This window comes from Typopeltis vanoorti, chromosome 13, assembly GCF_054136105.1.
Source record: "Typopeltis vanoorti isolate ZY-2024b chromosome 13, IOZ_Tvanoo_1.0, whole genome shotgun sequence".
NCBI classification, from domain to species: domain Eukaryota; kingdom Metazoa; phylum Arthropoda; class Arachnida; order Uropygi; family Thelyphonidae; genus Typopeltis; species Typopeltis vanoorti.
The window spans coordinates 52,201,524-52,223,546 of record NC_143561.1 but is presented as its reverse complement, the minus strand read 5'-3'; the positions used below and the strand labels follow the sequence as shown (position 1 = coordinate 52,223,546).

Sequence of the window (22,023 nt, the reverse complement as noted above, 5' to 3'; positions counted from 1 at the left end):
GGTCTCTAGTCTTTGGTCAAGTGTTTTACTTCTGACCCAGCCCTCAGATCCATAAGTTAAAATGGGTTCGAACACTGTCTTGTATACAGCTAATTTAGTGTTTTGGCTAATTTCTCTCCTATTCCATATAAATTTATTCAGTTGACTGCCTACCATACCAGCTTTGTTGATTCTGTTGTCTATTTCCATATTTAATTTACCATTTTCACTAAAAATCATGCCTAAGTAGCTGAAATGTTTTACTTGTTCTATAGGTTCTCCATTCACAATGCAGTTGATATTTTCAATATTTCTGCCTATTTTCATTTTCATTGTCTTTGTCTTTTTATTGCTGACCATCATACCATATCTACTACAACAGTTATTCAATTTAGTCAGGAAATCTTGTAGACTTGTAGCAGATTTATTTAGAAGTATAACATCATCTGCATAAAGCAAAGAGCTGACATTAACATCTCCAATTTTGATATCAGGTTTAATACCACTTTCCTTCATAATGTTATCCATATAGATAATGAATAACAGAGAGGATAATGTACATCCTTGTCTGACACCAGATTTAACATTAAACCATCTTCCTGTACTTCCTTCAATTCTAATTGCTGACTTACAAATCAAATAAAGACTAAGTATTGCTTGATATAATGTCCCATTGATACCATATAACTGTAGTGTTTTGAATAGCTTCTCTCGGCACCTTGTCATATGCCTTTTCCAGTTCTACAAAACTTAAATACAGATCTTTGTTATATTCCGATGATTTCTCAACTATTTGTCGTAAAGTGAAAATCTGACCTTGACAACCTCTATTTGGCGTGAATCTAGCTTGTTCTTCACCAAGCATGTCTTCCACAATCCTTCTCAACCATTTCTCAAATATACTTGCATATATCTCACCAGGAACACTTAATAGAGAAATACCTCTGTAATTCTCACATTCAGTTTTATTTCCCTTTTTATATATGGGTACTATGAGAACTCTACTCCAATCATCTGGAATTCGTCCCACTGTAAGACTTATATACCTTCATACTTGAGCATTTCTGGTCGAATATCATCTACTCCTGCTGCCTTTCCACATTTCAGGCCTTTGATGGCTTTTTCTACTTCAAGCTTGGATATGTATTCCTGACTGCATGTCTGGTCAGTATTTTTTTACCACTGTGCTGTCATCACTGCTTGTTTCATTTAGCAATTTTTCGAAGTAATTACTCTATACTTCAAGGATATCTTTTTCTCCTGTTTTTCATATCACCTTTATGATTTCTAATTCCTTTTACAGTGCTCTTTCCTCCATTTCTGAGTTTCTTCAACAACCTCCAGAATATCCTTCCACCTTCTTGATATTTATTTTCTATGTTCTTGCCAAAGTCCTCCCATGACTTGTTGTGTAGCTAGTTTTACAGTGTTTAGCTTTTTTACATTTGTCTCTGTATTCTCTAAGAGCACAAGCTGACTTATTTGCCACGAACTTTTGATATGCTTTCTTCTTTTTTTTCACTGCCTCTTTAACTTCCTGAGTCCACCATGGAGTTCTGATTTTTCTTTCCTTACAGACAACCTCACCACATGCCTCTCTGGCTGAATCAACCAGTGTTTTCTTCAGGGCTTGCCACTGAATCTCTAAGGTTTGTTTCCTGTTCTCAAACACTTCCATTTTTTCTTCAATCATGTTTGTGTATTTTAGTCTACAGTTCACATCTGAGAGCTGCGCAACTTTTATTCAGTTTAGAACTTTCTTACATATTATTCTCTTTAATATGAAATTCGATTTAATCCTGCTCAAGACTAAATAGTGATCACTTCCAATTTCAAATCCTCTGTACACTCTGATGTCCTGTACCAGGGAGAAAACATCACTATCAACAATAACAAGTCAATGAGACTTTTCTTATTCCTTTTCTCTTCTCTCCATGTGAATTTGTGCAACTTTTTATGTTGGAACATTGTGTTAGTAATAACCAGTCCATCTCCTGAGCAGAAATCCAACAGATATTTGCCATTATTGTTAGCTTTGCTCTTTTCTCCAAATTTTCCCAAACTATTTTTGTATGTCTAATAATCATTTCCTACTCTGCTATTAAATCCCCAACAAGGACCAACTTTTCCTTTTTCATTGTGTCAGTTACTTTCTCTAAAGGCTCTATGGAACTTCTGTGTGACCATAGGCATAAATAAGTCTCATTGTCTAGTTCCCCATTCTGATATTTATCCACATCACTCTATCCGAGACTGCCTGCCATTCAAAAAGATTAGCCCCGTATTTAGTGTTGAATACTATAGCTACTAATTTTCCTTGATTGTCATTGCCTGAATATAACATTTTGTATTTATTGCTCAGAAAGATCTCACTAGTTTTTGTCTTTTTTGTTTCAGTCACCCCTATTATGTCGATCTGGTACTTATCTAATTCCTCAGCTAGCTCCATTTCTTTGCCATTCAGGCTTCTTATGTTGATAGTACCGATCTTGAACTCTGGTGATATTGAGTTGTGGTGGGTTTTAGGATTTGTTCCAGTTGCTGAATTTTCGCTGTTTGCCCTGATTCCCTGGTTAAACAACGGGGTCTTGTTTAACCAGATGGCGCCCCAGCTGGCATGAAAAATGTCATATTGTATCATAATTTTTTATTTTGGTTTAAGCCAATAAAGAATATAATTTGGTCGACTAAATCCAAAATCGCCAGCCCATCCTCATTCATTCAGTAATCAGGTGGATACCTAACAGGGTGCACCATGAGAAGATGAGAATTGGACATTTGGTCAGAAGCCCTGATTGGTTCTCCGCATTCCTTTAAAGGCTATGTGGAGATCTCCTCTTAGTTATATAACTTTGAGCCTTAAGCACCCTTTGCAGTACATGGGAATGGATATGAAACTGGTGAAGTGGATGAGAGGGTGATTGATGGAGAGATACCAGATAGTAGTATATTCTGTATTAGAGTCCAGTAGAAAGCCTGTGACTAGTGGCATGCTGCAAGGACTGTTCTTGGGCTACTACTGTTTAATTTAAACATTAATAATAGAAGAAATGAGCTGAGAAGAAATATTCAGCTCATTTCAAAGGAGAATGGATATCAGTTTAATTTAATGTGGAAAAGTGTAAGGTTATCCATTTTGGTGAAAAGATTGCCAGAACACCCTGATTAGAGATAAGCAGGTTATATTGCCTTTTTATAAATAATACCTTGATAATACCTCATCTTGATTACTGTGCACAGATTTGATCACCTGGATTTCTTGGGATGTGCAGAGGATCTAGAGGCAAGTGACCAAGATAGTGGCAGCTCTATAGAATGCATCCTATGAGGGTAGGTTGAAGATTTGTGGGTTACAGAAAAGGGTTGATATAATTGAGACATACAAATTACTGAAAGATTTTTACAGGATTAATACAGAGAAAGTTTTTCAGAACAGGTCTGGTAGTGGTGGGAAAACTAGGGAAATTGGAAAATATTGGAAATTGAGAAAGAGTGTGGTTAGCAAGTAGATTAATAGTAAATTTTTTGCTTGGAGAATGATGATTGAGTTTAGTTTACTTGAGTCTATTGTGGGTGTTATGATTGAGTTTGAGTTCAAAGCAAAGTATGATAGTATACTTAGCATAATGTTTAGGACCTATCTTGATGAGTTTACAGACTTCATGGAATTTCCCCGTCTAATAATAATAATAATAATAATGGTGTTGTAGGACAGGAAGGATTTGTGGTGGAAGATATTCAAACAGAGCAAGTGTATTTGATGGAAGGACAGTAAGCAGAAGAGTGACTGAGACTGGAGATGAGAACAAGTGCAGAAGAATTGAGTATGTTGGTTGGGAATGAATGATTTTCAAGGAGGTATGAATGAAGTAGCACAGAATTTGAGAGTGTTGTCAGACATTGTCTTACCAAAATATGATAATAGAGAACTGAGGAGAAAGGCAAGGATAATGAATGGCATGTTAATGTCATTCATTAATCTTGCAGATGTATGAAAATCATAGACACACATTGTCATCGATGTATAAGATAATTTTGTGGGCAGGAGAGAGCAGTTTGCTAGAGTAGTTGGTCTTCTAAGACAGCATTTTACAAAGTATGGATCAGAAGCCCAATAGTGGACTGAGAGAATTCATCATCAAATTCCTGCCATGTACCCTCAAGGGGTGTACAGGATATGATAGTACTGCATGAAAAATTTACATCATTACTAACTTCCTATCTACAATTTTTCTCCAAATCAGTCTGTTACTTGTCAAGACTTCAACATTATTAGATTTTATATTTCTATCGTCTAAGGCACTTTGTACCGTATCAATCCACCTACATCTTGGTCTTCTAGGTTGTTTTCCTGCCAACCTTGGCAGAGAACATTTGTTTTGCTAATCTTTCCTCACTCATTCTGTTTAAGTGACCATATCACATGAGATTAGCTCTGCTAACTCATTCCTTGATGCTGACAATGTAAAGTTTATGTTTTTATGATAGTACTGCATGAAAAATTTACATCATTACTAACTTCCTATCTACAATTTTTCTCCAAATCAGTCTGTTACTTGTCAAGACTTCAACATTATTAGATTTTATATTTCTATCGTCTAAGGCACTTTGTACCGTATCAATCCACCTACATCTCGGTCTTCTAGGTTGTTTTCCTGCCAACCTTGGCAGAGAACATTTGTTTTGCTAATCTTTCCTCACTCATTCTGTTTAAGTGACCATATCACATGAGATTAGCTCTGCTAACTCATTCCTTGATGCTGACAATGTAAAGTTCTTTCCTAATATCCTCATTTTTCATATGATGTTGCCATTATGTTATCTGTTCAGGACTCTCATATATGCAGTCTCTAGTCTTTGGTCAAGTGTTTTACTTCTGACCCAGCTCTCAGATCCATAAGTTAAAACAGGTTTGAACACTGTCTTGTATACAGCTACCGTATATTATTGCGTATAATGCGAAAAATTTATGGTAAAAAATACTACTTAAAGTTAAGGGTTCGCATTACATGCAGATCCTAAAAAATATAACATCTTATTAGACTTGCACACACAATATACTACTTAATGCCTATGCAACCAAATCTACTTGACCCACTCGCATTTGGCGACCGAGCGTGCATCGTATCTGCGCATGTGCTCTCCATCGCCGAATGATAGAGCACAGTGAGATAGATAGAGCACAGTTAGGTATATCGGTTTAACCACAGTTCATTTTAAATATTATTCGTTAAACAAACCTAGCCTGAAAATGAGCCAACAGAAACGTAAACGTTCATCTTTTGAAGCAGGATTTAAATTGCGTGTCGTGCAGTTTGCAGAAGAACATAATAACAGTGTTACTATGAGAGAATTTGGTGTAGCAGAGAGTAATATTAGACTTTGGCGTAAGCAAAAAGACAGTCTTGAAAAAATCCCCAAAACGAAACGTGCCCGTCGTGGAGATGTAGCATCCTTTCCAGAACTCGAAGAAGAGCTAAATGAATGGATTTTGACGCAACGACAAGATGGCATTATAGTAACAAGAAATGCAATTCATTTTCGAGCTCTACAACTCAAGAATGGTAAATTCAAGGACATAATAGGTATTTCATCTTTTCTTGCTTCGCCAGGGTGGTGTAACAGATTTATGGAACACAAAGCATTAACATTACAACACCGAACAAAAATTGTGCATAAGTTACCAAAGCAGCTTGAAGAAAAAGTGCAGTCCTTCCATAAATTTATCATAAAATTACGGAAGTGTCATGGATATGAACTTTCTCAAATTGGCAATATGGATGAGACGGCCATGTACTTTGATATGCCTGGGAATCGAACAGTAAACTCAGTTGGTGAAAAAGGTGTGTTCATAAAAACAACGGGACATGAAAAAACACATTTTACCGTTGTTCCAGCATGCATGGCAGATGGAACCAAATTAAAGCCAACAGTGATATTTAAAAGGAAGGAAATTCCGAAGCATATGAAATTTCCACCAGGTGTAATTGTTTGCACCAATCAGAAAGGTTGGATGGATGAAGACGGTGTACAGTTGTGGCTGGATCAAGTATGGAACATATGTCCAGGTAGCTTGTTACGTCAACAAAGCATGCTAGTCTGGGATATGTTCCAGACGCATTTAACAGAGGAAAGCACGTGAGCTACATACTGACCTAGCAATCATACTGGGTGGTCTAACTAAATTCCATTTTCCAGCCGCTTGATGTCAGCTTGAATAAGCCATTTAAAGATCACTTATGTGAAAAATGGAGAGAATGGATGTCATCTGGTTTGGTGAAGATGACAAAGGTTGGGAATTTTCAGAAGTCTGAGATCACCCTTGTCACCAGCTGGGTTAAAGAAGCATGGGATTCGATACCATCTGAAATGATTCAATGCTAATTTCTTAAATGTGGAATAAGTAATTCAATGGCTGGATCCGAAGATGTCATCATATACGAAAGCGAGGATGATGCACAACAAATTGGCGAGCATGAAGACGATGACGACAACTGCTACACTGATGACGCAATCCCTACAGATGAATTTATAAATGAAATGTTTGACTACTCAAAAGATGAAGAAGAATTTAAAGGATTTTGACATTTGTTTTAAAATAAATATTTCTTTCGTTAATTCGTCTTGTATTTTGACATTTTGTTTTAAAATAAATATTTCTTTCGTTAATTCATATTGTATTATTTATAATGTTATGGAACAAGATTAACAGATCGCATTATACGTGGACATGGCATTTTAGGGCTTGTTTTCAAACAAAATTTCTAGTTCGCATTATACGTGGATCGCATTATACGCGATAATATACAGTAAATTAGTTTTCTGACTAATTTCTCTCTTATTCCATATGAATTTATTCAATTGACTTCCTACCATACCAGCTTTGTTGATTCTGTTGTCTATTTCCATATTTAATTTACCATCTTCACTAAAAATCGTGCCTAAGTAGCTGAAATGTTTTACTTGTTCTATAGGTTTTCCATTCACAATGCAGCTGATATTTTCAATATTTCTGCCTATTTTCATTGTCTTTGTCTTTTTATTGCTGACCATCATACCATATCTATTACAACAGTTATTCAATTTAGTCAGGGAATCTTACAAACGTGTAGCAGATTTATTTAGTAGTATAACATCGTCCGCATAAAGCAAAGAGCTGACATTAACATCTCCAATTTTGATATCATGTTTAATACCACTTTCCTTCATAATGTGATCCATCCATATAGATAATGAATAACAGACGGGATAATGTACATCCTTGTCTCACACCAGATTTAACATTAAACCATCTTCCTGTACTTCCTTCAGTTCTAACTGTTGACCTACAACTCAAATAAAGACTAAGTATTGCTTGATATAATGTCCCATTGATACCATATAACTGTAGCGTATTGAATAGCTTCTCTCTTGGCACCTTGTCATATGCCTTTTCCAAATCGACAAAACTTAAATACAGATCTTTGTTATATTCCCATGATTTCTCAACTATTTGTCATAAAGTGAAGATCTGATCCTGACAGCCTCTATTTGGCCTGAATCCAGCTTGTTCTTTACCAAGCTTTTCTTCCACAATTCTTCTCAACCGTTTCTCAAGTATACTTGCATATATCTTACCAGGAACACTCAGTAGGGATATACTTCTGTAATTCTCACATTCAGTTTTATTTTCCTTTTTATATATGGGTACTATGAGAGCTCTGCTCCAATCATTGGGAATTCGTCCCTCTATCCAGGCATTCTGAACTATGCAGTGCAGCCACTGTAAGACTTTTATACCTTCATACTTGAGCATTTCTGGTCGAATATCATCTACTCCTGCTGCCTTTCCACATTTCAGGCCTTTGATGGCTTTTTCTACTTCAAGCTTGGATATGTATTCCTGACTGCATGTCTGGTCAGTATTTTTTTACCACTGTGCTGTCATCACTGCTTGTTTCATTTAGCAATTTTTCGAAGTAATTACTCTATACTTCAAGGATATCTTTTTCTCCTGTTTTTCATATCACCTTTATTATTTCTAATTCCTTTTACAATGCTCTTTCCTCCATTTCTGAGTTTCTTTAACAACCTCCAGAATACCCTACCACCTTCTTGATATTTATTTTCCATGTTCTTGCCAAAGTCCTCTTATGACTTTTGTTTAGCTAGTTTTATGCATCCTCTAGTTTTGTCATCCTTTAATTTTTCTTTAAAATTAAAGGATGACAAAAATATTGTCATAATAAAAGTGGATAAAGGCAATGCAACTGTTGTGTTAAATGCTACAGAATATGATAATAAAATGAAAAGTCTCCTGGAGGATACAAACACCTACAAACCCTTAGACAGAGTCCCGACTTGGCATACACACAAAAAAAACGAATGATCTCATAAAAAACATGCCTCTCTGGCCGGAAGATCTTAATAAATACTTACAATCAAAACATCCTTTGATACATAGAATCTATGGTGTTCCAAAGATCCATAAGACAGATATACCTTTAAAACCAATAGTAGATGGAAGAGATTCACCGACTTCCAACTTGGCGAAATGCCTCACCAACATGATCTCACATCATATAGGAAAAACATCTTCCTTCATATAAAATAGTACATATTTCATAGAAAAAGTGAGAGATATACATATTGGTCCATCAGACATCTTAGCAAGTCTAGACATTATCAGCTTATTTACAAACGTCCCGAGACAAGAAATTTTGAATCTCTTAGAAGACCTCTTCCCTCCGAACATCTCAGATCTTTTTAAACATTGTATAAACAATACTTTTTTCACCTGTCAAAACACTCAGAATCTGGGAACAAAAAGAAGGACTGGCCATGGGTTCGTCATTATCACCGGTATTAGTAAACCTATTTAATGAAAAATTTGAAAATAATGCTCTAAAGAATTACTATAAAAAACCAAACATATGGCTATGCTATATAGACGATATTTTCATCATATGGATTGGAACAACAGATGAATTTATCAATTTTAAAGATTATCTCAAGAATTTGCATAACACCATAAAATTCACTTTAGAACAAGAAGAAAATAGAAAACTTCCTTTTCTAGATATTCTATTAGAAGTTAATGAAGAAAATAAACTCTCCTTCTCAGTATATAGGAAGCCGACCAACACAGGAAGATTTCTAAATGCAGCCTCACACCATCATCCTTCACAAAAAATAAGCTTAATTAAAACTCTTTGAGACAGAGCATACAATATCTCGAGCACACAAGAAAGATGTAATGAAGAGCTAAAATACTTAACACAAAAATCCTCCAACAGAATAGGTATAAAACAAAAACCATCAAGAGAATCTTTAAAATGCCACCAATTAACAACACAATAAAACAGGATTACAAAAACGCCATCTCGCTTCCTTATATCAAAAATGTTACAGATAAGCTAGCCAAATTAATGAACAAACACAACGTAAAAGTAGCCTTCCTTCCTATGGAAAAAATCTTAAGATTCCTACATCCACCAAAACTACCTCATCATCCTCTTAAAAAACCAGGAGTCTACAAAATCCATTGCTCTTGCGGGATTTGCTACGTAGGACAGACAGGAAGATCTAGAGAAATACGCATGGCTGAACACCAAAAAGATGTACAATACAAAAGAGAACAAAAAATGTGTCTTGCTTTCCATACCACTTCCATTGAACACGATGTACTCTTGCAAAAAACTACGATGTCATACATAGAAAACAACTGCTACATGAGAAAATTTAAAGAAGCTGATATGCTGAAAAACCCAACCCAATGCAATAAAAATCAAGGTTTAATTCTCCATCAAATGTGGTCAGCTCTAATAAAAAATCTACCTCAATCTGAGCTCAGACTGTATGAACGAGAACAAGAACACGTGACATCATCCAGTATTGTTCAACGTCAATAACGTTTTATATCTGCATTTTGTTATTTGAGTTTATGAATAGCTGTAAATTAATAAATGATTTGTATTTATTAATTTTTCTTGTTTAAACTTTAAGTTGTACTATTTACCCCTGAAGTTGTAAATCCTACGATTTACGAAACTTGTCGGAAACTATTATTTCAGTATATTGTATAACTGAATAATTAAAAAATGTGGTGTAATCACTGAAATATGTCTTATGATACAGAAATTATGCGAAAAATGTAAAGGAAAAGATGTGCTAAAGAAAAACTACCTTCTATCAGAATTCCTTCACTCCATTCATGCAGTGAATGCAGGAATAAAAATGGAATCTGGTTACTCAATAATTGAGGCAAAATGTCTACATGTACATTCTCATATGATATTGATGTCACAGCAGTACTTAGTGAAACGGATCACCAATTTACCAGTTATGGTAGTTGCTACTTTGGACAATTGTTATTATAGTAAATTATGCATGTTATACCACCTGCTCCATAATTTTGGAGCAGTTGTTTATTCAAAAACTCCAATATATTTCATCCAACATTACATAGATATCATTAGGAAGATACTGTTAACTACATTCAACAGATGAATCAAAATAATGGGTCATAAATCATGCATATATTAGCTCATGTCTTGGTTGCAACTGAAGTATATGATATTACACTATTAGAGTTCAAAGGAAAAATTGTAGTAAGTTGCATAGATTAAAAATAAATATTTAAAAAAATTATTAATTAAAAAAAAAAAACTTATGAACAGTTAATAGTGATCTCTTCCCAAACTTGGATATTGGCATACAGTCTGATTGGTTTAGGTCAGACTATTTCTTAGCATTTCACATGTTTCAAGGAAAAGACAATCGAATTTGAACTTGCTAGGGTGAAGAAGTTTTGTCTGGTTCCTGGAAACATGGGAAATGTTAAGAAATTGTCTGAGCCTGAACCGATCATACTGTATGACAATATCAAAGTTTGGGGAAATTATTGCTAATGATCACTATTAACTGTTTATACAGTTTTTTTTTTTTTTTAAATCTGCGCAACTTACTACAATTGTTCCTTTGAACTCTAATAGTGTTAATATCATATACTTCAGCTGAAGCCGAGACACAAGCTAATATACTCATGATTTATGTTTCATCTTTTGAATATAGTTAACGATGGTCTATCTCTCTAACGATGCCCACATAACATTGGATGAAATATATTGGAGTTTTTGAATAAATTCTATATAATTTTTGTTGTGTAAGCCATGAAACGTATTTTGGACAATCTGCTAGAGTGGGAAATCCACTTCAACAAACTGCAGTGGAATTTCCAGTTACCTTCTTATCAAATAAGGTCAGCTCTCACTATAGCAAACACTATTATAAAAAAAATGTTAAAAGAAATTCACTATAACAGACCTTGTCTGTGATACAGGTAGTTTTCTAGTCAGTCAATTGTATGTTCAAAATTAGTTGCCACAGAATTACTGAGATGTCTATACTAATTTTGGATTAATTCCTCCTCCAGTATGGCATTATTTGCTAGAGTGTAGATTATTATAGAAACATATGGTCCTTGATAAAAATACACAATTAAATATGCAATGTATGCAATGCTCACTTGCAATTTTACTCCACTGGGTAGCTGTATACCATCCTTGATACTTTATCATTACAGAAAACTTACCTATGCTGTGGTTCACTATATGTTAGGTCTAGTTCCATCTCAGCATCCCTATAGTTAATGGTTGGCCTGAAATAAATGTTATATTAAGTGATCGCTAAAAACTCAGCTATTTCTAAAGTCTGACTTTCCTAATTTTATGGTAATCCCATCATGTGAGGTTATTCAGCCTGTAGTACCTTATTGCTGTGGATGGGCAAAAAGTTGATGAGAAAGAAGAAGCATTTGATTTGATTTGATTGTACTCTTTAGGAAGTAAGTGAGAAGAGTGTTCCAAAAAGACATTTAAGGAATGACTGAAGATAAAGAAAAATTTGCTCTGTCAATTTGGAGTTCAGAGCTGTGAGGAGGTGCCGGATAACTACTGTGTGTGTTTTAACAGATTTAGAGGAAAGTGGGAATTGCTGATGCCAGTTCTGCATTGGGATGTGGAAACATTTGTAGAAAATGCTAACCACATAAACTGAATGTGTGTGTGTGTTTGTGCATGCACATGCAATAGAGAGAGAGAGAGAGAGGAGTGAATTAGTGAGACATGTCATTAATCAACCTAATTGTTCTCTTCTGTAGAGGCAATACTTGTAACAAGAGTAATTGGATGTTAGAGTAATCCCAAGAAAATATAAATCTCATTTTGTCTAGAGACCTGCATGTTCTCCAAAATAGAAAAACGTTTGCTTGTTTTTTTCAAGAAATAAAGCAGGATTGAGTTTTATGGGCATTGAAATTAATAGTTATCAGCATCCAATTGAAAAATGCTTTGGATATCAGAGTTTAGGATTGTAGAAGTTGATTTTGGAAGTTTTTGGATAATTTGGCTGGTGCAAAGTTTGTCAAATGCAAAAGCAGAATGTAGTAGTTGAAAGTTTATTTTTCACTTGGTTAGACTAGAATAAATTTAGTTTAATCCTTTATCCAAGTGTGAGCTTGGGGTAAGGTGTTGTACCACCTTACTCCAGTCCTGAAGATACTTTCAAGCGCAAACTTTGTTTGCTCACACTTGGATAAAGGATTAAACTAAATTTATTATAGTCTAACCAAGTCAAAAATTAGCTTTCAACATCTTTCTCTAAATCCAGAGTAATTTAATAAAAAGGTGGCACACCGTTTGGCAACTCCTATAGGTAGAGATGACTTTGCTAATGCTTCTGCCGGGCCTGGCTCCTACTGAAGAGACCTCAATAAAGGTCGAAACTAGTCTGGGTAGTGGCCCTCCCCTTAATGCATAACATTATACATATCCACAAGGAGATGTGTTTTGCATTATGGGAGATACTGAGATAGGAGTGTTGTGAGCTTGCTCCACCTTTTCAACGAGTTGCCTGATGTTGTACCACCTTACCCCAGTCCTGAAGATACTTTCAGGTGCAAACTTTGTTTGCTCACACATGGATAAAGGATTAAACTAAATTTATTACAGAATATAGTAGTGTGCTGTTATCAACATATTGAATTTTAACTCATCTGCAAAAGGTCATGATATATAGAAAGGAAGATAGTAGGTGAAAGAATGGAGCCTTTTAGAACACCAACATTAGTGGAAAGGACCCTTATACTTTCTCACATGTAATGAGAAAGTCTGAGGAACTTCATCACATGATCTACTGTCAAACATATTATGCATCTGGACTGAAAGCTGGTAAGCCATTTGTAGAAGTCAGAACATATAATGGAAGGAACTTACTTAACAGGATTTTGTGCTAAACCCAGTCACAGATATTAAGAGTGACCACTTGACTTCTCTAAACATTTCATAGCATTTTCCGAAAGTTGGTAGCATAAAAACGAATATCAACTGCCTGTTGATCGACAGTGACAGAAGTCACACTGGCTGTCATTTATTAGTTGAGAGGCTTCAAGATATAGAAGTGTCTTAACATGTTTCTCTATTACTTTAGAAAGAACTGAAGTGAATGAAATTGGATGGTAATCACATGATAAACATCCTTTCTTAAGAATGGATTGAATTTGAACTAATTTCCAGTTTGCAGGACAGATATTGATGAATATGAGATTATAAAAAAGGATATATAGGAGTCAATTGTGGAGCAAGCACACACACATGCACTCGCTCATGTGTGTGTGTGCGCACACACACACCTTTAGAACAACTGCACAAATGCCATCGGGAGACAGGAGAATTTTTTTGACTGGTTTCGACAATATTCTGCTGATCTCTAAAGTCTGACACTATCTTAATTTTATGGTAATAACCTCACATGGATGGAATTACCATAAAATTACGACAGTATCTTAGTGCTGTGGATGGGCAAAAAAGAAGAATTATTGATTTGATTATACTCTTTAGGAAGTACAATAAAAAAAAAAAAAATTAAAGGGGACATTGAAATGTGTGTTTTATTGGTAAGCAGACATTTACCAGATTTTTTATCTTGGTAAATTAAAGGAAAAGAGTAATAATACAAAAATTGGCTTTTTTTCTGTGGGTAGATGCAACAGAACCATCTGAATGTGAAAGAGGTTGGAGTAGAGTACACAAAAGTAATGGCCAGTAGCTTTGGCAAGAAAAAGCATGGCTGGCTACCATTTTGACATGATACAAGTTTCCTGCTTTTAGTCCTTTTGAAATCCAGTTTGGATATGTTGATAGTTTGTTGCAGTTTTGGGCTCTGTTATTTTGGATTTTGTTATAAGCATAAAAGAAAGATGGAAACTTCAAAATCAGTTGTTGTATCCCCCCAGTTTTTCTCCTGTATATCCTTAGGACAGTTCTTAGAATGCACTTATCATTCTTATAATGCCAGCCATGATAGTGGCTGTATGAGTGTTCTTCCTTGGGAGAAGAAATCAGTTGTTGTATCCCCCCAGTTTTTCTCCTGTATATCCTTAGGACAGTTCTTAGAATGCACTTATCATTCTTATAATGCCAGCCATGATAGTGGCTGTATGAGTGTTCTTCCTTGGGAGAAGATATCAACATAGTGTGGTCTGAATTGACCAGAGTATTAACAATATCCACAATATACTTAAAGGTTATAGTGAAGAAGATATCTAGATTGTTTGCAGAGTTAGGGTTGTCTGGTATTTCTGTAGGTGTGAACAATTTGTTTAAGATCATTGGTTATAGCAAATGGCTCAGCATCTTTACATGTTTGATCTGTGCAGCTAGAAGACCAGATCCACTTGGAGCTGTGAACCTTCAGTCTCCAATGAAGGTGACCCCACTGTCAGAAAATTGGACTAGAGAAAATCAAGAAGTTCTGAATAGCTGCATTCAGAATAGGAAATGCAAATAGCCTTTTGTATTCTCTAAGGTTATTTTCTTGTAAGTCTTACTTCTTAACATAGGCTGATTTTGTCTTTCTTGTCATGACTGTCATTCTCCTAGCCTGCTTTTTACATTGCTGGTGGACCTAGTTATTACCTTACTCCCAGTACGGGATTCATAACATTTTTATTTTTTAGGAAGCTCTTGCTTCAATGACTTATTCCTCTTTATAACTAATGCAATTTATTTGAACTCTAGGAATGTAGTCATGTACAGCTCCCTTCAGACATTCTTTGACCAATTCCCATGCGCTGCTGTTACCATGCAGCTTTTTTTTTTTTTTATGCCAAGGCACTACTTCAGACTACCTTCTCTGTCTACTGTAATCATCTGCCTTATATAAAGTTCCACATATATCCTTTTTTATTCATAGCTTTCACATGATTTGCAACCTCTCCCAAGTTACTGTATGATCTCTCTCTCTCTCTCTAATTGGAAGCAAAAACAGCTACTTCATAAATAGATTCTCTAATGCTGTTACTAAATCCAGTATTCTTGCATCACAAGTCCCATAGCATGTTGCTTAATGTAGTCATCCCTTGGCCTTACATGCTTTCTTTCCCTTTCCCTGCTTCCAATCTGTATCTCCTTAATTGAATCATTCATGATGACAGTTGTACTTGTATTCATAAAATTTATAAAATTTATCTGTCTTTGCATTTTACAATCTTCTTCAGATTATCTTGGCCTGTAGCAGCATGCAGCTATGTAATTTTGTCTCCTGTTTAACCCTTACTTCACACCAAACAGACTTGAACCCATTGCCTGTATTTCTCTTTTTCCCCTTCTTTTGAAACTTGTCATATAGATTAAAACAGTAAGATGCTGATTAGAAAAAGCCAAAAACCTTAAAAAATGAGTTGTAGGGAGGTTGTTCAGTGTATCTGAAAATATAGTCCTTGTGAGATAGACTAAAAGAAGGAATTTAAAACTTTTGATTCCTTACAATAACTGTAATGAGTTTCATGTTCTTGTGAAGAAAATAGAAGTTTCTATACTACTGCGCTGATAATAAAACTTAATATTCTTTAGGCAATACATGTCAAGGATTTGCCTCAGGAGGTACAAGGTAATCTTTCTTCTTTTGGTTACTCGCTATCTGGAGGATTAGACTATGATAACAACACTTATCCTGACCTTCTTGTGGGAGCCTACAGTAGTGATGCTATAATCGTGATAAGGTAAAAACTTTGTTTCCCTTAAAATAATGCTTATAATCTACGATGAGTACCACATTATTTTGTTCTAATTTGCATGTTACCAATTTTTGCTTTTATCAAATAATGACATTTTATGGCTTCTGTTGAGAAATAAATAGGATATATTTTACGATTTTGTGACAAAAGCTCTTTTTTAATGAACTTCCAATAACAAAAAGGTGGTAAACATATAGCACAATCATCTATCTACCTTAAGGACATTTGTAATCTAATGTAATTCAAACCCACAACTTGTAGGTTGGAAAGTGAACATGCTATCCACTCAGCCAGCTCGCCTGACACATGTTGCTGCAAATGGTAGAAATTGATTAAAGATATCCATTTTTAGCCAACTAATGATATGAGTAGGTAAAAGCTTTTATCCTTTCAAAATGTATAAAATATTTTATTTGAGATGTGAAGATCTTCAATCAAAATATCCAATAATTTTACTTTAAATGCAACACCTAAAGAAAAAAAAAATAGATATTTGCTCTGCAACCTTGTACAGTTAGGGGTGTGAGTAATCAAAACCATGATATCAAATCATTTTGAAGATAAAATTTCCAACAATCCAACAATCAGTTCTTAGGTATGTATGAACTTGATATTGGCAACTCAGAAGTCTGCTATTAGTGGTTTAAAAAACCACTAATAGCAGAATAAGAAAGTGCATTAATTATGAAATGCATTGTATTCCCTGTTGGTGCATGTTCTAACATATGCTAACAAGGAATCCAGTACAGTTTATTAGATATAACAGGTAATAAACTCAATGATTACAACTGTGATATTGGATAAAGGTAATGGGTTTACAGTGATACTGCTAGACTTCATAAAGGCCTTTGACAGGATATCACATGGAATTCTGATCAGTCTGCAGCACATGAGGATGGATATAGGGTTAGTGAGATGGATAGGAGGGTGGTTGATGGAGAGTAGTTTATTCAGGAGTAGAGTTCAAAACAAGGTCCTTGACTAGTGGCATGCTGCAGGGTTCTGGTCTTGGATCACTACTGTTTAATTTGTTCATTCACTATATAGGAAAGGATCTAAGAGGAACTATTCAGTTATTTGCTGATGTGCAAAGTTGAGTAGAGCAATAGTTAATACCGAGGATGTCAAAATTTTGCAGGATCATTTGGATAGATTAGAAAAGGAGAATAGATATCTGTTTAATGTTTCAAAATGTAAGATGATGCATTTTGGAGTGCAAAGATTTCCAGCTGTATACCACATTATTGGAACTGTACTCCAGGGAATTGAGGAAGCCAGAGACTTGGGAGTGTTAGTTGATAGGGAGTTAAAGTTTAGGGGGCACATAACAAATTAGCTAAAGCAGCTCATCAGATCATTTGGTTACTGAAGAATACTTTGACGAACAGAGGCAAGCAGGTTATTGTTCCTCTTTATCAAGCCTTGATAAGACCCATCTTGACTACTGCATGCAGATCTTGGTACCAGGGAAAGGGGTGATATGATTGAGACATATAAATTACTTTTATTTATTTATGCTTATGGCTACATGAAAACTGGTAAGTGAAAAGTACAATCACAATTTCCAGAAACAAATGATGAAAATCTTAACATATAAAAGTTCATTACATAAAAGGCACAACCTGCTTTCTTGTCTTTCTTTTTTTTTAAAAAAAATATAAAGCAAAAGTAACTTGTCATAATTAAGCCAGGGATAATTATCGACCTGCTGCATCAAGTATGACAAGGCTGTATGTTCTCACAACACTTCACAACATAAAAGTAGCTGTATCCGAGGTTTAAGTAGAGAGCAGTTGTGTCTTGTGTGAGAAAACTTGATCCATTAGAGGAGCCCATTTCACACTGTATCATTATCTTCTAACATGAGGAGGAGTTCTGCTGATACTATGATGAGGACTATGAGAGTAACTATGAGAATAACGTCTTCGTGATGAGACGGGACCGTGATCTTCTGTTTCCTCCATAACCACCGCCACCATCGTACCAACTACAGGTCAAGGTCCAGACTGGAAAGCCAATTCAAGGTCTCATCCGTCACCTTGTGGATGTCTTGTAGGCCACCACCGTGAAATTAGGGCCTTGGGCAGTCATACAATATGAGTAATCGTCTGAGCCACAAGAGAACAGCCCCTATTTATGTAGAAGATAGCCACATCTGCCCTGACTAGTTCTGATCCTGTTTATGGATGACCAAATCTTCCTAGGAAGATCAAAACCAGGCTGCGTAGCACAGGGATCTTCTACCAGGAAGCCATTTGTTGGGAGATTGTTGGACCAATATTCTCTCCATATGTCAGTTATTGATGGCAGCGCAGCTGAAGAGAGGTCGTCCATGGACCAGAGAGGCTTTCTAGATTTGAGGCGAAGACTAGGTGGGTTTATGAGAGTCTGGTGTAGGAGTAGGAGTGGGTTGCTCATTGCTTTATTAAATTCCTTAATCGAGGCTTGTCTTCTCCCTATGTGTAGTGGAGCAATGTTGGATAGAACAGGCAGCCAGGAGAGAGGGGTACTCTTCACTGTCCCACTAATTGTGCGCATGGTAGAGTTCAGCTGGGTGTCTATAATGTTTGTGTGTGTGTACTTCTTGCCCAGACAGGGGCACAATATTATGCTGCAGAGAATGTGAGGGCTAGTGCAGACGACCTTAGGACTTTTGCACCACAAACCCCAGGTTGTTCCAGCAAGCCTTGAAATGATGTTATTTCTGGTTTTAATTTTATTGGAGAGGTTGATGATGTGCCTTTTATAGGTTAGGCTTCTGCCCATGCTCACTCCAAGGTATTTTGGGTGAGGCTTATTTTCTACCATTTTTCCACAGAAGGAAAGGTTGAGTTGTTGATTTGCCTCTGCATTGCACAGGTGAAATACTGAGGACATTGTTTTCTTTGGATTTGGCTTCAAGTACCACTGCTTGAAGTACTCTTCCAGGATGTTCAGGTCTGTATTCAAGGTTGATTCTAGGTTGGTAAAGGAGGTGAATTGACGTAAGATAGCTAGGTCATCTGCGTACATATACTTGCTTGATCTGGTATGAGGTAGATCATACACATAGATGTTAAAAAGTATAGGGGATAACACAGAGTCCTGAGGAAGACCATTGTGAAGGAATCTGGGCCTGCTCTTTTTTCTGCCAATATGAACCTGGATCTTTCTGTTGGAGAGAAGAGATTCAAAAAGTTGTAATGTTTTTTTACACTTTATAATATTTCTTAGTTTTAGGAGGAGGTCCCTGATCCAGACAGTGTCATAAACAGATGTTAGGTCAATGAAAGTGGCTCCATATTTAAGTTTCTTCTGGAAGTCTGCTTCAATTTGAGTTGTCAGGGCCAGGACCTGGTCACAGCAACTTCTTCCTGGCCTGAAGCCAGCTTGTTCAGTCGGGAGTACTCTTTCGATGAGTGGTGAAATTCTTTTAAGGAGAATTCTTTCAAATAGCTTAAAGGTGGTGCAAAGCAAGGAGATAGGCCGTAGGTTTTTTTCACTTCATTTGGATCTTTTCCTGGTTTGGGCACGGCAATTATTTTGGCTTCCAGCCACAGCTTTTGTAATTTACCAGACATGATGATTTCTGAGAAAAGGGCAGCCAGCTATGTTTGGCCATGTTGACCAAGATGTTTTAGGAATTCAGGGAGTATACCATCCACTCCTGCAGCTTTGCCATTCTTGGTAAGTTTTAAGGCTATTTGTACCTCTTCCCGAGATATTGGGTATACGAGTTTAGGAAGCTCAGGTTCCGTCTTCACAGTTTGTAAGATGAAGCTTGTACAGCAATTTTCCTGGTAGAGCTGGGATGAATCTTGGAGGTTTTCAATAAATGGTTAGCCATTTGATCAGGAGTTATCTCTGTTGTTTTGTGTGTCATGCTCTGCTCCACCTAATTTTCTCAGAAGTGACCAGCTTCTCCGACTAGATGTGACGAAATCGAGTTCATCGATGGTTGAGATTCATCTTTCCTTTCTGTTTTTATCCAGGGTTGATATGAGCTCCTTAGCAATAGCTGGATCTTCAGTTTTCTCATATTTGGCTAGGAGTTCCTCACTTTCTCTACTCCAACATGGGATATATTGTTTTCTGTAGCCTCTAGGGATAGAGGCTTTTGCTGCAGATTTGAGTAGCTTAACAAATCTAAGATAGCAGTTAGGAGTGGGTGGAATTGCTCTAATGGTTTGCTCGATTTTTTCTGAAATGCAGACCAGTTGGACCTGCGGAGATCCCATCTAACGATTGGTGTTCCGCTGATGGCTGGGATTGATGTTCCTATCTCTATTAATGTTGGACGATGTTGACTATTAGGGAATCTGTTAAGGATGGTTCTAGTTGATGGAAGAGGGTGGTCTTCAGAGTCTTTAGTGACTATGCACAGATCTGGGGTGTAGGTTCTGTTCCATCTGGCTGAGTAAAGAGTGCCGTACTTCATGGCATATAAATTACTGAGGGGTTTTTACAAGATTAATTCAGATGAAAATTTTCAGAACAGATCTGTTGGTGGGAGAACTAGGGGGGGGCATCCATGGAAACTGAGTAAGAGTGTAGTTAGCAAGGGTGTTAGAACTAGGTTGTTTGCCTGGAGAATAGTGAATAAGTGGAATAGATTGCCAGAGTTTGTTGTGGGTGCCATGACTGTGAATGAGTTTAAAGCATATGTTGGATAGTTCTTGATATGATGTTTAGGTCTTCCCTTGATGAGTCTAAGGATTCCTGGGAGTTGCTCATAATAATAATAAATTCTGATTAAATATGAGCTCAAAGAAAAATTCTCGCACTATCTCTGACTCACAATTAAATTCAGTTCTGATAAATAACACCAAATGCCATACAAAACTTCAATGTGGCATTCAGCTATAATTTCTGTAGTTTCTCTTGACTGTGTGGGAACTTCCTGTCATTATCTTTTGTTTTATTTGCATCTTTATTTTATTGTTTTAAATGTTCATTCATTCTGTCTTATCTCTCAAATTCCTGAGAATACAATAAAAGGTAAAGATCTCACTGATTAATATGACAAAGCGACTAATATACTTTGGTATTTCTTCTTCTAGTAAGCAAGTTTCATTAACACATCTTTCTCTCATTTTGCTGAAGTAGGCATGAACAATATAATTACTTTAGCAATAAAAATACATTTAACTGAGCAGTTCCAAATGCACTTCCAGTAAAAAAGAACTTTGCTGCAGATTCCATCTAGCTCCATGGAACATATACTGCTTGCTTTTCATTAAGCACCTAGCATTCTCACATAAGGTTTCATACATCGTATTAGGTATTAGCCTTCAGTTATTAACTTCACATTTCCTCCTTGGAAAGTAGTTAAAGTTGCATATTATAAACTTTTCCAAGATTACAGAACTTAACTCATTAGTTTTTCTTCCTTTCCAGTTGTCCCCTTCTTGCTTACTGGCTGACATTCTTATTACCCAGTGACAGCTGTTCTAAAAACACAACTAACATGCATATCTGTTACTTAGATTCTAAGCAAAACTCTAGTGACATTATGGTTTCCATTACAACAGGCTTGCATGTTGTAATGGAAAGCAAGTTACTGTTTAGATATAGTTAAGTTTCTTTTGTATCATCACTGCATAACCACATGGCAGCCCTTAATACTAATCATACAACTGCATTACTAATTGTGAACAGATTACATATATATTTTTAGATTATCTTATCGTATGACAAAAGCATATTCCTCATGAATCAAATTTACACTCAGCGTATATAATACTCTAAAAAAAACAAATGTAAATTACAGTTAATTGAAATTTTTACAGATTGATACAGTAAGAATTGCCTTCAAAGACAGAAATATAAGATTTGACAATATTGGAGTCCTGAAAGATGACAGATTAACATGTTGGCCTAATGTATAAATTTTCTGCCCATGTCTATAGGTTGCTAATATTTTAAAGTATACATTTTTGGTCGTTTTTATAATAGAAATACAATTTTATTAATACAGACCAGTATTTTACAATAAATGTTTATTGTAAAAT

At 35.9% G+C, this 22,023-nt stretch overlaps 1 protein-coding gene across 1 annotated transcript in view; it reads left to right on the top strand.

Annotated features, from left to right (window-relative positions):
* LOC150100151 (integrin alpha-PS1-like) overlaps nt 1-22,023 on the top strand; it is a 573,942-nt gene that overhangs the window by 164,287 nt on the left and 387,632 nt on the right. Inside the window, exon 11 of the mRNA XM_090402382.1 lies at nt 15,870-16,018. Coding sequence (XP_090258508.1) covers nt 15,870-16,018 — 149 coding nt within the window. The remainder of the gene's footprint in view (nt 1-15,869; nt 16,019-22,023) is intronic.